The sequence below is a fragment of the Leucopleurus acutus genome (assembly GCF_964270905.1).
Source record: "Leucopleurus acutus genome assembly, chromosome: 3".
NCBI classification, from domain to species: domain Eukaryota; kingdom Metazoa; phylum Chordata; class Mammalia; order Artiodactyla; family Delphinidae; genus Leucopleurus; species Leucopleurus acutus.
In genome coordinates, this window is record NC_139145.1 from 9,373,803 (window position 1) to 9,389,971 (window position 16,169).

General features: G+C 47.4%; 1 protein-coding gene across 5 annotated transcripts in view; it reads left to right on the plus strand.

Moving 5' to 3' along the window:
• The window catches only part of CACNA1A (calcium voltage-gated channel subunit alpha1 A), a gene marked incomplete at its 5' end in the record, with an annotated part of 237,674 nt that overhangs the window by 102,127 nt on the left and 119,378 nt on the right, over positions 1 to 16,169 (plus strand). For all 5 annotated transcript variants that reach the window (XM_082834912.1, XM_082834911.1, XM_082834913.1 and 2 more), the window contains 3 exons: positions 8,602 to 8,693; positions 11,570 to 11,722; positions 15,510 to 15,703. In XM_082834912.1, the coding sequence (XP_082691038.1) occupies positions 8,602 to 8,693; positions 11,570 to 11,722; positions 15,510 to 15,703 (439 nt within the window). The remainder of the gene's footprint in view (positions 1 to 8,601; positions 8,694 to 11,569; positions 11,723 to 15,509; positions 15,704 to 16,169) is intronic.

A 16,169-nucleotide genomic window follows, 5' to 3' on the forward strand; every position in this document is an offset into this window, starting at 1 on the left:
ATAAACTCAATGAATGTTGGTTCCTTGATCAGTCAGTTCTGGTATAACTTAGGGGCAAGTAACAAAATAAAAATTTAAATGATGATGATGATGATGATGATGATAGCAAACATTTATATAGAACTGACTAAATTCCAAGCACAGTGCTAAGCATATCACCTAAATTCCCACACCTATAAAGGGAAGTACTATGATCATCCCCATTCTACAGCTCAGGAAACTGAGGCACAGAGAAGTTGAGTATCTTGCCCAAGGCCACACAGCTAGTGATTGGCAGAACTGGGATTTGAACCAGGGCTCTCTGGCTCTTAACTGCTAGGAAGAGTGTTTGTTATCCACATTACAAGAAGTCTGCAGGCTGGGAGCTTGGTTGCAGTGTTGGTTCTGCAGCTCAGCAGTGTCTCCAAGGAATCCTTTCCATCTTTCCACTCTGCCATCTTCAGTGTAAGGACTTTTCTTGGTAACCTTTACTACTCACAGTTCCAAGATGTCTACCCAGCCATCTTGTGTAGGCACAAAAGCATCTGGCCAAAGAAGAGGAAGGGCTGTCTCCTGCCCCGTGACTCTTCTCAAAGAAGGGAAACTCTTTTCCAGAAGCACCCAGCAGACTTTCACTCAGATCCTGTTAAGTACAAGACTGGGTCATGTGACCCATGCTCCCATTGCAAGGAATCCTGGGAGAAAGAGACTATGGGGTATTTTCTGCCTCTTTGATGGAAGGTGGGCTCCATTAGCAAGGGAGGGGGTGGGATTGTCTATCGAGTAGACAACCATCTGTGTCTTCCCTGATTTTTTCCTAGTTTAAGACAAGTCCTGTCATCTACACAGCCTTCCATCTCTTCTGGAATATAGTCTATTAGTTATCACTATGCTTTCCTACATTTCACTTCATTATTTATTCATTCAACAAACATTTATTGAGCACCTACTCTATGCCAGGCACAGTTTTAGGTCCTGGGGATACAGCTGTGAGCAAAACAGATGAAAATTCCTGCCCTAGTGGGGATACATGCTAGAGCAACACCATCCAATGGAACTTTCTACAATGATGGAAATGTTCTTTGTATGCGACTGTCCACATGTGGCTGTGAAGCGCTAAAAAGTCGACTGAGGAACTGAAGTTCTCATTTAATTTAAATTAAATTAATAATATATTTAAATAGTTATGTGTAAGTGTGACTAATTTAAATAGTTATGTGTAAGTGTGACTAGTGTGACTGAGGAACTGAATGTCTAATTTAGTTATAAATGTATATTTAAATAACTATATGTAGCTAATGGTTACTGTTTCAGGCAGCATGGCTCTAAAGGCCAAGGGATACATCATTGACTTTTCTCTCTTGACACATAAACATACTCAGTTCTCTTCCACCCTAAAAAGACTCTCTTCTCATACCCAGGCTCTTGTTTCCAGTTCCTCTCCTCTTGTTCTCTCCAGCCATCAACCATGGCGAGACTCCCCAGTGTGTAACGGATGCTTTTCATCCCTTGCATCTTACTCATTTCTGTGCTGCCCTGGAGACCAATGACCTCTCCTTTCTCGAAACGCTTTTGAACTTGACCCTCAGAGATGACACTCTTCTGCCAGGTCTCCTCCTGCCTCTGTGACTTCTCCCTCTTTTTCACCAATATCTTTCCTCTACTTGTCTCTTTTTTTTTTTTTTTTTTTTGCCCCTCCCCAACATTCCATTGGGGATTCTTGGCTTTTTTCATTTTATCTATCTACCCTGGGATATCTGGTCTACCAGATATCATTTATCTATCTACCCTGGGATATCTGGTCTACCAGATATCACATTCTTACTTGACCCTCGACCACTCCTGACGCATTCACCAAATATGCATTGAGTACCTGCTGCGTCGTGAAAGGTGCTGCAGGTACTACCAAAAAAAAGTCAGTCGTAGAGAACAAACGTATGGACACCAAGGGAGTGGGATGAATTGGGAGATTGGGATTGACATATATACTCTAATATGTATAAAATAGATAACTAATGAGAACCTGCTGTATAGCACAGGGAACTCCACTTTGCTCTACAGTAGAAACTAACACAACATTGTAAAACAACTATACCCCAATAAAAAAATGTCTCTGACCTCCTGGAGCTGATATTCTAGAAGAGGAGGTGAATAATATATACAATTTAATAAACAATATAATTCCAGAGAGTGAAGGTTCTCTTTATCTGGAGGGGACATGGAAATCCTCTCTGAGAAGAAAAATTTGAGCTGCAATCTGAAGGATTTGAAGAGGGCCAGCTAAGAAAAGAGGGAGAGAGTTGACAGGATGGAGCAAGTGTTTGAAGTAGAAGAGATGGCCAACATATCATTCCCATGGTGGAGAAGAGGGTTTCCCATTGGAAGAACAGAAAGCCAAAGTGCTTGGAGTATAGCACAGAGCAGTCAGTGGGAGTAAAGTCACACAAGGTCTTACGGTCACGCTACAGTTTGGATTTTATTCTAAGCCTGATAGAAGCCACTGGAAGGTTTTAATGAGGGAATTACAGAAAACTGGCTTCCCAAACTTAACGTGTCCACCATCCAGCTCTTGACCTTCCTCCAAACCACCCCCTTCCTCCATCATCCCCATCTCAGTTGACAACTCCATCCTTCAGGTAGCCCAGTCTTAATCCCTCTCTCCCACCACATGCTCCATCCTTCCATTGGAAGCCCTGGTGGCTGCCGTATTGTTCTCCATAGTGCTTCACACTATCTGACATACCGTATATTTTCCCATTGTCACTTTTTTTTTAATTTTAATTTTAATTTTTTTTTTTACATCTTTATTGGAGTATAATTTCTTTACAATGGTGTGTTAGTTTCTGCTTTATAACAAAGTGAATCAGTTATACATATACATATGTTCCCAGGATAGAAAGCCCAGAGATAAACCCACGCACATACGGTCACTTTATCTTTGATAAAGGAGGCAGGAATGTACAGTGGAGAAAGGACAGCCTCTTCAGTAAGTGGTGCTGGGAAAACTGGACAGGTGCATGTGAAAGTATGAGATTAGATCACTCCCTAACACCATACACAAAAATAAGCTCAAAATGGATTAAAGACCTAAATGTAAGGCCAGAAACTATCAAACTCTTAGGGGAAAACATAGGCAGAACACTCTATGACATAAATCACAGCAAGATCCTTTTTGACTCATTGTCACTTTGTTCATGGTGGCATCCTCAGGTCCTACCTGAGTGGCTGGTGCATAGCAGGTACTCAATAAACCCTGGTTGTATAAATGGACCACTTGGTGTTCCAGTCATAATCAGAAAGCCATTCTTCCCTTCCCTTTCTTTCCCACCATTGCCCCCACCCCATCCAACAAGCCATGTGAGGTAGAAAACTGGGGTTTAGGAGTCCTGGGGTCCTGGGTTCACATTCTTACTTGGTGGTGTGGACCTCCATGCATTAGTAACTTATCTGGGCTTCAGTTTCCTCCTCTGTAAAATGGGACTCATCCTGCTGACTGCTGGGATGCAGGGAGGACTTGATGAGCCCAGGCAAGTTTCCTGGTGCACAGCAGTCAATGGCAGCTATATATAAATCGGGGCCTCCTTTGTACTCCCACTGCCTTTGTCCTAGTTCTAGCCCTCATTACGCTGGTCGACTCTTGTGGCTGCCTCCTAATTCCTCCCTCCATCACCACCAATCTGTCCTTTCAGCTGTCAGGCTTGTCTTCCTCACGCCAACCATAATCACATCCCTCACCTGCTCTAAAACCTTACGTGCCCCTACTGTCCACACGACAAGACCCACCTTCTCTGCCTCTGGTTTCCCCCCACCACGTATCCTGAGGGAAGCCTTCTGCCTCTGTAGGACATTCTCGGCCTGAGAAGCCTTCCCCCTCCTCCTGTTCTCCTCCTAAATCCTTGTCATCCATCCAGGGAGGGGGTCGGGAGATAGTACACCTTGGGTGCCAGCTAAGATTGCACTGGGCAGGCGGGAGGTTGGATTGTCTGCATTTCAGAGGCTCAGAGAAGTTAGGGCAAATTCAGGGTCAGGGTTTAACTCCAGGTCTAAGATTTTTTAACATTTTGTGCTGTGCTGCCTCTTCAGACTTGGGCTCCAAAATCATGCTGTCCCCAGCCCTCCTGTCTGTATTCATTTCCTCCTCGTTCCTGCCTCCTACAGCCCTGGAGCCAAAAGGACTTGAATCTCTCACCCACTTACTGGATAGTCATCTAAGGGCAGAGCTGAGTTCATCTCAGCTTTATCCTTGTGTCCAGTACGACCGGGTCTAAACCCATCATCTCTCACCTGGACCAGGGCAGTCACCTCCCCACTAGTCTCCCAGCTTCTGGCCTTGACCCCCAGAGGGGTCTTTTTTTTTTTTTTTTTTTGCAGTACGCGGGCCTCTCACTGTTGTGGCCTCTCCCGTTGTGGAGCACAGGCTCCGGACGCACAGGCTCAGCGGCCATGGCTCACGGGCCTAGCCGCTCCGCGGCATGTGGGATCCTCCCGGACCGGGACACGAACCCGCGTCCCCTGCATCGGCAGGCAGACTCTCAACCACTGCGCCACCAGGGAAGCCCCGGGGTCTTATTTTAATACAAGTCAGATCATGTCTCTTCAGTGCTCAGAACCCTCCATGGCTCCTACTTCACTCGGAGCAAAAGCCAAAGTCCTCACCGTGGCCCACAAGGCCTCGCGCCGTCTGCCCCATCTACCCCCCAGGCCTCATCTCCTCCCACTGTCACCCTGGCTCACTCAGTTCCAGCCACACTAGCCTCCTTGCTGTTCCTCACATGTACCTTTGCACTGACTGTCCCTCTGCCTAGAGTTTTCCTCTGACATATTCCTGTGGCTCACGTCACATCTTTATCCCACTGACTCTTTCTCCATAACTGAGCTGTGTGGTCCATTCACCACTGGCCACGTGTGGCCATTGAGCACCTGAGCTGAGATGTACCATACGTGTAGAATGTGCACCAAGATTTCAAAGACGTGCTCCGAAGGGAAGAATGGATAGAATGTCTTGAGAAGAGTCTTTCATATTGATTGCCTGTCGAAATGATGCTTCTGATACACCAGGTGAAAGAAACTATATTTATTAAAGTTAATTTTACCTGTTTCTTTTGACTCTTAATGTGGCTACTGGAAAATTTTTAATTTCACCCACGGCTCTTCTTGTTTTTTCCTTTTTTTGTTTTCCTTTTTTCTTTTCTGTTTTTAATGGAAGTATAGTTGATGTGCAATGTTGTGTTAATTTCTGCTATACAGCAAAGTGATTCACTTCTACATATATATACATTCTCTTTTTTTATATTCTTTTCCATTATGGTTTGTCATAGGGTATTGAATATAGTTCTCTGTGCTATACAGTAGGACCTTGTTGTTCATCCATTCTATATATAAAAGCTTACATCTGCTAACCCCAGCCTCCCACTCCATCCCTCCCCCACCCCCTCCCCCTTGGCAACCACCAGTCTGTTCTCTATGTCCAACACATGGCTCTTCTTAAAGTTCTGCTGGGCAATGCTGGTCTGAACATCCTTAGCTCTGAACTACTTCCCTGCCAGGCAGGAAAGAGCAGTTGGCCTTTACCAACTGATACGTGTGTCATCACTCCCCTCACCCTGCCCCACGCTACCAGTGCACCCCCTTCTCTGCACTGCTTTTCTCCCTTGTACTCATCACCCTGACATCTGGCATATGTACTGCGTTTATTCTCAGCCTCCCCCATGCAAACAGGGATTCCTATGACTCGTGTCCCCAGGACCTAGACAGGGCCTGGCACATTGTAGGTGCCCAGTTAATGTTTGTGAAGTGAGTGAATGAAAACTCCACAAATGCTTGTCATTTTACTGTGCATGCCCTCACCAATGGCTTTTATCTGCCAAGAAGGAAGAAAGTGAAATAGACTGGTGATCTCTAGGATGGAGTTTTAGGAATGCCAGTGAATATCGGAAAGTTGGGAGAGGAGAAGAAAAATAGAATTAAATGAATGAAAAGTTCTTTGGGGTTGCATGGCATGGCCCCCACCTATACTTCAGCTTCGTGGCACCATCCAAATCCCCACCAGGCACCATCTCATTCTTTGAATTTGCCAAGCTCCTTCCCACCCCAGGCTCTTCGTCTCTGCCATTCCGTCAGCCTGGAAAGTTCTTCCCCCACGGACCAGATCCCTCCTCCTCTCCCATGAGCCCTCAGCTTGAGACGGGGTCCTCCCTGGGTCCCAGACGAGTTAACACTACCTGCCGTGTGCCCTCAGAGCAGTGGTTTTCCCCTGCTCTCTCTAAGAACGCATGACACCTGTGACGGATTCATTCTCTGTGTGCCTTTTCTGGTTAAACATTTTTCTCCCACATCAGCTCCGTGGGGCAAGGAGGACCTCAGGTATTGCTTTGCCCAGCACACAGGACGTGTTCAGATATGCATTTGTTGATGGTGGAAAAGGAGGTCAGCCCAACCTAATAGACCCGTCTCTGCTCTAGGAATAGCTGGGAACACCCCTGTCTTAGTGTGGTGTGCCGTGCCTCCACATTGACCGTGAAACCAGGATTCAGGTGCAAGGAGCTCATCTGGGAAGTGACTCCAGAAGTGTGGGTGGGGGGCAAGGGTGGGGAGACAAGGAAGAAGGAAGGGTCAAGCAGGTTACCCGCTGCGGGCAGCTGGGCTCAGCCTCTCTGGGAGCCTGTGTAGAGCTCACACCTCAGAGGATCTGGGAGGAGGGGCAAGGGAGCTGGGGAATTCATCCACCTACTCCCAGCAATCTTCGGTGGAGGGCTGCTCTCACAGGGGAATTCACTCCCTGGGCCTGTCTCAGCTTCAGAGAAAGTCCTGAGACAAAGGCGTGCCAATATTGGTTATTTACAGATGCAGAGACTGGTTGTCTCAAAGACAAAGAGATGTACTATATATAAAATAGATAATCACCAAGGACCTACTGTATAGCACAGGGAACTCTACTCAATATTCTATAATAATCTATATGGGAAAAGAATCTGAAAAAGAGTGGATGTATGTATATGTATAACTGAATCACTTTGCTGTACACCTGAAGCTAACACAACATTGCAGGTCAACTATACTCCAATATAAAATAAAAATTAAATTAAAAAAAGACAAAGATGGGACTTCCCTGGTGGCACAGTGGTTAAGAATCTGCCTGCCAATGCAGGGGACACAGGTTCGAGCCCTGGTCCGAGAAGATCCCACGTGCCGCAGAGCAGCTAAGCCCATGTGCCACAACTACAGAGCCTGCACTCTAGAGCCCGCGAGCCACAACTTCTGAGCCCGCGTGCCACAATTACTGAGCCCATGTGCCGCAACTGCTGAAGCCCGCACGCCTAGAGCCCACGCTCCACAACAAGAGAAGCCACCGCAAGGAGAAGCCCGCGCACCGCAACAAGGAGTAGCCCCTGCTCACCGCAACTAGAGAAAGCCCACGCACAGCAACGAAGACCCAACGCAGCCAAAAATAAATAAATAAATTTATTTTTTAAAAAGACAAAGAGATGTAGATACTGGGTATTCACAGATGCAGATATGGTTGTTCAAAGTAAAAGTCATAAGATCCAGATCCCTGGACAGAACTGAAGACACCCCCAAATTATTTGCGTGGTCTCTCTCCTCTTAACCACAGAGCCCTCTGTTTTTCAGCATTTCTTGCCCATCATGTGAGGCTCCAACAACAGCGTCTTCTGTGGCATAGTCCCATGGTGGTTCCTACTACATTTCTTATTCAGGAAACGCGTCTGGGGGTTCCTTGGGTTGAGGAGGGTCTCTGGGACCCCTTTTCTCACCAGCAATACTTTTTACAAATGAGGTCTTAGGATGGGGTCTTTACGGGGGGGGGCTTTCTAAGGGAGGGTCCTCTCACCTATCACCGTGATTATTACTCACCTGTATTTGCAGGAGTGACTTTTTGCCCTGAGGTTCGGGGTCTGTAGCCCCCTTCTGGAGCTGATGTCAGCTGGTCCACCCCAGCAGGGCTACACCCATTGTTTGGGTTGTTTGAGTAGCTTAGTACACTTCCTGTGTTCTGGGCACAATGCCAAACACCTCACATGTATCAATTCATTTAATCCTCATACCCCTTTGATGTGTAGGTACTGTTGTGATCCCTGTTTTACAAAAGGGGGAACTGAGGCATGGAGAGGGGAAGTAACTTGCTCAAGGTCACCCAGCTGGGAAGTGGCAGAGCTGAGATTTGAACCCATGCTGGCTGGGATCTTAACACTAAACTGCTTTCTTGCCAGTTGATAAAGAGCCCCGAGCCCCAAAGGATCTGCCACTCCCCCGGTCCTTCCCCCAGGGCCTCCCAGCCTCCCCAGGATCCATCCTGATTGTGAGTTGCAAAATACACTGAAAGTCCCCCCCAGACCAGGTGCCACAGGAAGCTTCTGTTCTTCTCAGCCGAATGTTTACTGAGTATCATCGACCATACACCTATCTGGGGTCTTCGTAAATCATCTTTTATCCTGTGAAACAGGTACTATTAACACTGGTTTACAGGTGACAAAACCGAAGCCCAGCCGTGTCAAGTCACCTGCCTGTGGTCACCCAGCCAATACACCACCACATCGAACCCCCGCCCACCTGTCTGACCCTGAAACCCACCTTCTGCTTTCTGTTCTGGCTTCTTTCTTCCAGCATCTTGGCAACAGTTGGGACGGAGTTTGACCTAAGAACGCTGAGGGCAGTTCGAGTGCTGCGGCCGCTCAAGCTGGTGTCTGGAATCCCAAGTGCGTGAGTTTCCAACCGTGACCAGGGGTCTGCTCAGGGGTCCCGCGAGCCCTTGGTTTCCGCTCTGCATAGCCTATCCCAGGAACCCTTGCGTGCTTCCCCAGCCTGGGTCAGGGCAGCCTCCACTTTGGGGAAGTCCCTCAGGGGACTCCCCACCAGGCATCTGGCCGCAGGTCTGGATGAGCTCCTGGAAGCCAGCCAGGAGCCTCACCCATCACCACAGCACCCATTTATTGAGCATTTCTCTATCAGGAGCCATGGGAAGCGCCACCCAGGTCCTCATACTCACAACCCTGTGAAGTCGATAATGCTGATATCTCCATTTTACAGATGGGGAAACTGAAGCTCAGGGCGGCTGAATAATTTGAGCAAAGTCACGTGGCTGAGAATGGCAGAATTAGGAGTTAGCCAGTCTGACCCCAAGCCTGGTAATACTGGTGGCAATGACCGTTACCGTTCATTGAGTGCCTACTGTGTACCGGGCACAGCAGAAAGAGCTTTTTGTGTATTATCTTAGTTCATCCTCACAATCACCCAGTGAACCCATTTCACAGATGAAAAGGTGGAGGCTCAGAAAGGTCAAATGACTCACCTGAGTTCTTAAAGCTTGACGGCAATGAGCTCCAAAGTCTATACCCGTTCCGTGCTATTTTCTCATCCTCCAGGGATGCTTCTACTCCAGATCCTTTGGGGGTGGCTGCACGATACAGGGTCAGGATTAGGTTCAGCAGGGAAAAAAAAAAAAAAAAAACAGGGCTAAACATTTTCTGTCCTACTGCCTCAGTAGTAGTAGCAGTAATAATAATAATAATTCCTATTTTTTTAACATCGTTATTGGAGTATAATTGCTTTACACTGTTGTGTTAGTTTCTGCTGTATAACAAAGTGAATCAGCTATATGCATACATATATCCCTATATTCCCTCCCTCCTGCCTCCCCCTCCCACCCTCCCTATCCTCCCCCTCTAGGTGGTCACAAAGCACCGAGCTGATCTCCCTGTGCTATTATTTTTTTATTTATAAGCACTTACTATGATCTCCCTGTACTATTAATTTTTATTTATAAGCACTTACTATGTACCAGGCACTGTTCTAAGTATCTGACATGTTTTTAACTCATTAATCCTCACAACAAGCCTGTGAAGTAGGTTCTGTTATTACCACCATTTTACGTTTCATTAGCTTCGTTCTTCAGGTTCCTTGCCATCCAGATTTAAAGAGTGAGATTTTCTACATAACCACCAGCAGGGTCTTTTTGTTAGAGAGAAGGCATTTCTACTCAGGTGTCTGCAAGATTCCAGTGGGTGCCTACGTCGTATGAAATCAAGGGCCATCCCAAAGCTAATACTAATAAGAATTTTTGTCTAATGACCACCTATGATGTGCCAGGGACTTTGCGAGGCATGAAGCCTCTCATTTAATCCTGAGAGGGAGGTGCTATTCTAATCCCCATTTACAGACGAAGAAACCAAGGTTCAGAATGGGAACTTCCCTAGAAGCAGATTTAGATAGGTGTTCAGGTGCACTTGCTTTATTGAGGGAGTGCTGTCAGGAGAGAGAGAATGAGGGCAGCAGGACGGGGTAGCAGAAGAATCTGAACAAGGATGCCGTCTCAGCCGGATCCTGCAGGGAACTCTGGAGTGTGAATAGCGTCAGAGTTGTTTCCCACTTGAGGCAACAGGCTGGTCTTTTGTACTCCTGTGGTCAGTTATTGGGGGTGGGAGGTGGGGAAGCGATAGCCTCCCAGGTGAGGAGCTTTGGATAACCAAGGGCAATACTATGAAAAGAGGAGCATCTGGGAGCCGTTAGCAGCAAATGCCCACAGCAGCTGGAGGGAGGGTCCACCAACAGGAAAGGAGATCTGGCCTGGACATCAACTTCAGACGGTGTCCAGAGCCTTAGCCACTCTGCCACGGGCATCAATCACCCTTACATTTTGGACCCCTTGGAGTAGCGTAGTCCCCCTGTGGTCTCCACCCCTCAGGAGGTGCTAATCGTGGGCCATGGGAAGTTCTCCTCATCGAGAAACAAGACCCAAGCTATATGTTTGAATCCTCATTTTAACCATAGACTTTCCTAAACATACAGGACAGTGGTTACAAACAGAGGATTTGACATCATTCCGACTTGGATTCAAATCCTGGCCCTGTTATTTATCATGCCCTAAGGTGAATCATGACATCCGCTGAGCTTTGCTTCCCACCTCTGTAAAATGGGGATAATTTTACACGTGCGCCTGCCTCATGGGGTTGTTGCTAAAAGCCAATGAAATAATGTCTGTTTTCTCAGGGTTGAAACTAGGACATTGACTGCTTTCCCAGGCAGAGCTGCAACTAGCGTATATGGCGCCTCTGTATGAATTAGGAAAAGACGCCCTCTCTTGGTGGAAAAAAGTTAGAAAAAGTCACCCCGCTCTGGGTGAAAGCCACCCGACACCCAAGAACGGGGCTCAGAAAGCCATGAATTTCCACCTCTTTCTTGCCCAAAAGGTCATCAAATGGGACAGCCTATGTCCAATACTTTTAAAAATATTTTAAAGATAAAAAGTGGGGAATTCCCTGGCGGTCCAGTGGTTAGGACTCCGAGCTTTCACTGCCATAGTCCCGGGTTCAGTCCCTGCTTGGGGAACTAAGATCCCACAAGCCGCACGGCGCGGCCAAAAAAAAACCAAAAAAGAAAGTGCTCTAAAATATTAGGAGGAATTGTTCCTATTATTATAACGAGCAGCCTCTGTGTCTTCCATCTATCTTCCCTCACTATCGCCCAGTCCCCAGCCTCCTGCATGCTCTGGGTTCCCTCAGGAGGCATCTTGGGGGTGGGACTTGGGGGTGCCTTCTCACGGGCCTGTGGGGCCTCTCTCTGTGTGTTTCCCCAGGTTTACAAGTCGTCCTGAAGTCGATCATGAAGGCAATGATCCCCCTGCTGCAGATCGGCCTCCTCCTATTTTTTGCAATCCTTATTTTTGCAATCATAGGGTTAGAATTTTATATGGGAAAATTTCATACCACCTGCTTTGAAGAGGGCACAGGTAGGTCCGAGCAGCAGCATATTTTTTTCCCAACCTTCCTCCCCTTTCTTTTCTCCCTTAGGGATAAGCTCCTGCAAGGGAGCTACAGGGGTTTGCTTCTTTCTTCTGGAAGCTGGGAGAACCTCCTCCCGAAAGCACTTCAGGCAAGGCAGGGGGTGAAACAGTCCCCGAGATCTTGGTTGTTGCTGGGGCATTGCATTGGGGGCCCCGAGAAGCTATCTCGGGGTGAGTGGTTCATTTGGGAAGTGATCCCCGGAAGCACCATCAGAGGAGTGGAGAAGTGAGACAGGGAAGGGAAAACATCTAGTAAAGGGGGTGTTATCAAGTAGGTTACCATCTTGGGCAACCAGACCTCAGTTCCACTGGGCACCTCGGGGAAACAACGTACGTCACACTCAGAGCCATCCCACACGTGGGGCGAGGGAGCTGGCTACTTATCCACCAACTTCTGTCCGACATTGGCAAGGACTGCCCCCTGGGAGGGCATTCAGGCCCTGGCACTGCTGGCTGCCCTGACACTGGGCTGGAGCACATATCAAAGGTGTTTTCGGTGGGCGCACGTAGGGACAAATGACGGCAGAATATAGGCGCAGTGCCCACAGCCTCTGCCTAGTTACCTTGCAGTGACCCCAGACCCTAACGCATGCTGAGTTCCAAAGCCTCCTTTCCCTGGAGGAGAGAGTCGAGGATGGCTTCTGGTCTCCCCCGAATGTGCCATAAAGACATCCCGCTGGGAGTCTTGGCACCAGCCAGTCAGAACCAGAGCGCAAGCAGGATCTTGGCTCATCCGCTCCCGGCACTATGCCAGTGTCAACCCCTTAGCTGCTGGATCGAGAAAACAGGGTGGGCGCAGGAGAAGATCCAGGAGGGCCGGGAGGCACAGCCCTGGTGCTCATCTCTGAATCAGCAGTGGGGCAACGTGGTTGTCCAATGCTATCCACACATTCAAGGACCCGATAGCTTCCAGATACATCTTGGATTAAATCCCCTGCTATCCAAACCTAGCTGCTTGTTCTCTGACCAAGAACCAAATGAAATCGAATAGGAGGGAAGCCTGTATTTCAACATTTGGACCACGGGCCGCCTCAGTGTGGACCGGCTGAATGACAGCGCTAGTCGTGCGTCAAAGAAACTGTGAATTGAGGCAGTTAAAGCCCAGAGGGGAGCCCGTTGGGAAGGGAAAGAGATTTCAGGCCTGTCTTATTAGGAAGAAGGTTCTGACCGGGAGTGGTTTCCCATCCACCTTCTCTTCCCGATGACCCCTGGGGAGCAGAGCCCTCTCCCCAGGCCTCCCCGAGGGTAGCAAAACCCAGTAAGGAAGGTTCATTTGAGATGTTTTATTGCCTCCTTTTTCTTGCTCCTCCCGTCTCCTTCTCTCCTGGGCTTGTGAAGTTTGCTCAATATGGGATGTCCTAATTATTTCTTTCCCCGATGAAGAAGGTGTTAATTGAGGCAGAGCTATTTCTGCTCCTGGCCTCGTCACCCAGGCAGAAATGCTAGAGGGAGAGATACAGGGCAGGGCCCCTCGGAAAAATCAGCCGAAGATAGAGAAACCAGGATTCCTGGATCCTAGGTTTCTTGTTGTTGTTGTTGTTGTTGCTTTCTCTCTCTCTCTCTCTCTCTCCAGCAAAGGGGACAGAGGACTGGCTTGAGTCTGAATTGAGGTTTTAAGGGGACAGATGTGGGTGGGGCAACCGGAGGGTAGGAGGCCTTGATTTAGGGAGGATGACTGAAAAGCTCGCAATTAAAAATATAAGGCATGTGAGTAAGAGACAGATATAAACAGACACCCAGGCAGCAGGTTAATTTTAAAATATATTTATAATCAAATTCCTCAGACTCTCTGGATGGTTGCTTTTCTAGAAGCAGCCCTCAGAGTGTTTCGTGATGAGGGGGCAGGTGGGGGGTTGGGGAGAGCGGGTCGCAATGAAGAACACCACTAGGCAAAGCTGCTAAAGACAGACAGGTTTTCTCTTGCAGACAGGTTCTCCTTATCGTCAGGAACCCGGTTCCTGTGTGCCCAGCACCGTGCTAAACACTCAGAGAAATGCCAAGGAGAAGTGGAAGCGTCCTCCTTTCTAAGAGCTTCCAAAATAGTTTGAGGAAACAAGACCCCTTGTCTGCAACGAGTCCATAGCAATGCACGTTGATGCTGCTTTTGTGTCCTCACCAAATGTGAACATTCGGGAGCTCTTGTAGCCCTGCGGAAAGAAAGGGACCAGTGTTCACTGGGCTAACCCGGGGGCGGGGGCGGGGGGTGGTGCACATTGGTGGATAGGTATTGAGCCAGACTTGGACACAAGGTGGAAATGGAGAAGGTTTTGGACAGAGGTGACCTTCCCAACAAACAATGGTTCTCATTCATTACAGGAGCCCGTGGAATTTTCCCCCTTGCCCTGAGCCTTATGTTTAAAAGATTTTGCCTTCCAATCTGTATTCATTCAATAATAGCCCCTGTACCAAATCTGGCCTGAGTGGGGAAGGGGTTTCCCACAACTTAAAATAGTGGCCGATGTGTCATCGCTTCTTGAGTAGTAGGTGTCCCTTCTGAGGTGATAAATGTCATTGTGCATGACCTAGAGTGTCTATTTAACCGGAGTTTCAAAGGCCAGTAAGATTCATGCATTCTATGTTGGTTTATTTCACTCTGTTCCTTACTAAGTGGAGGTTAAGGATGGGCTGCAAAGCCTGTATGTAGGCTATATATAGCCTATATATAAATATATCACATTGAGATATATTTTTGTTTTGTGGGAGCTTGAGTTTACACACTCAGCTGTTTGATTTTTTGTCGGACAGTGTCACTCTCTGAAAACCTTCAAAAGTATCGTTCACTGGATAGAATTCCCTCCTATCCGCGGCTCTGGTCCAATGGGGAAAAGCCTGGGATATTCTGTGCTCCCCTAACTCCCCCAGAACAGCTCCCTGAGCCCAATACATCTCAAGAAAAAAAAAATTAGTCAGGCTACAGAAGAATAACACAACACAATTGACAAATTTGTCCTAATGGAAGTCTGGAGAACACTGCCCCCAACCACCTCAAAATGCACACAACACAGTTACCAAAACTGACTGTATTGGGGACCTTAAAGTGCATGTCGACAGATTTCAAAGGGCAGAATAATACAAAACATATCCTCTGATCACAGCGCAATTAAGCTGGAAATCAAAGTTTTTGGAAATTAGGAGACATGCTTCTTGGTTGTGGGTGCAATGGTAGGATGTCTGAGATTTGCATTAAGACTATTTTAGTGGCAAGGTAAAATATTTTAGTATGGGGAGGGGATGTGGATGAAACAAGATTAGCCCTGAGTTGATAAATGTTGAAATTGATGATAGGTACAGGGGAATTCATTATATTATTCTATTTTTGTAGATATATGACAAATTTTTAGTGCTTCCTGGTTATCCATGAGTCAAAGAAGAAATAATAATGGAAATTGCTAACTATTTTACTTGAACAATAATGATACTAATGCATGACAGAATTTGTGAGATGCAGTTAAAGCTGCATTTAAAGAGTAGTTTATAGCCTTAAGGAACATTAACTCATCCCAAAAGTCGAGGAAAAGAACAAAAAAGGAACAACGCTTAGAGAAGAAATTAATGAAATGGAAAACAATGAATAGGTCAACAAAGCCAAACACTTTGCTTTTTGGAAAAAGACTGATAAATTCATCTCAATGGCCATTTTTCTTCAACAGCATTGAATCTTCGCTGGCTCCTGTTTCTCAGAGCTGGTTTTGCTGGCCCTTTCCCCTGATTTTTCTCCCCTTCCCTTTCATAGATGACATTCAGGGTGAGTCTCCAGCTCCGTGTGGGACAGAGGAACCTGCCCGCACCTGCCCCAATGGGACCAAATGTCAGCCCTACTGGGAAGGGCCCAACAATGGGATCACTCAGTTCGACAACATCCTATTTGCAGTGCTGACTGTTTTCCAGTGCATCACCATGGAAGGGTGGACTGACCTCCTCTACAACGTAAGTGACAAGGGGTCATGGAGAGCCAGGACCAGCCAACTCCTGAGGCTGCAGTGGAGGGAACCTGAGCCGGGGAGGCAGCCGAAGGACAACTCAACACGGCCCCAGGAGAGCCGGCCTGAGGCTCAGTCCTTTGAGGATATGGGAGTGTTGTCCTCAGAACTCTTAAGTAGAGAAGGGCCCTCGGGAGATGGAGATCTAGAGGGCACACAGATGCTGAATAATTTTTAATTGCACAAGTTTTTAAATATAATTTTAGATTTTTGAATATGTAAAGGTTGTGTAAGTTAAAAACCAACATAGATGAGAGATAGAGAAGTGTCCTTGAGCACCTATGCAAAGGGGCTCTGCACTGGAGCCCTCACTGGCCCTCCTCCAGCCATGCCCCTCCCTATGGGGCTGACAGGAAATGTCTACCAGGAGCTAGTGCCACCACCACTCCACTTTCTAGATCACATTTTGAGTC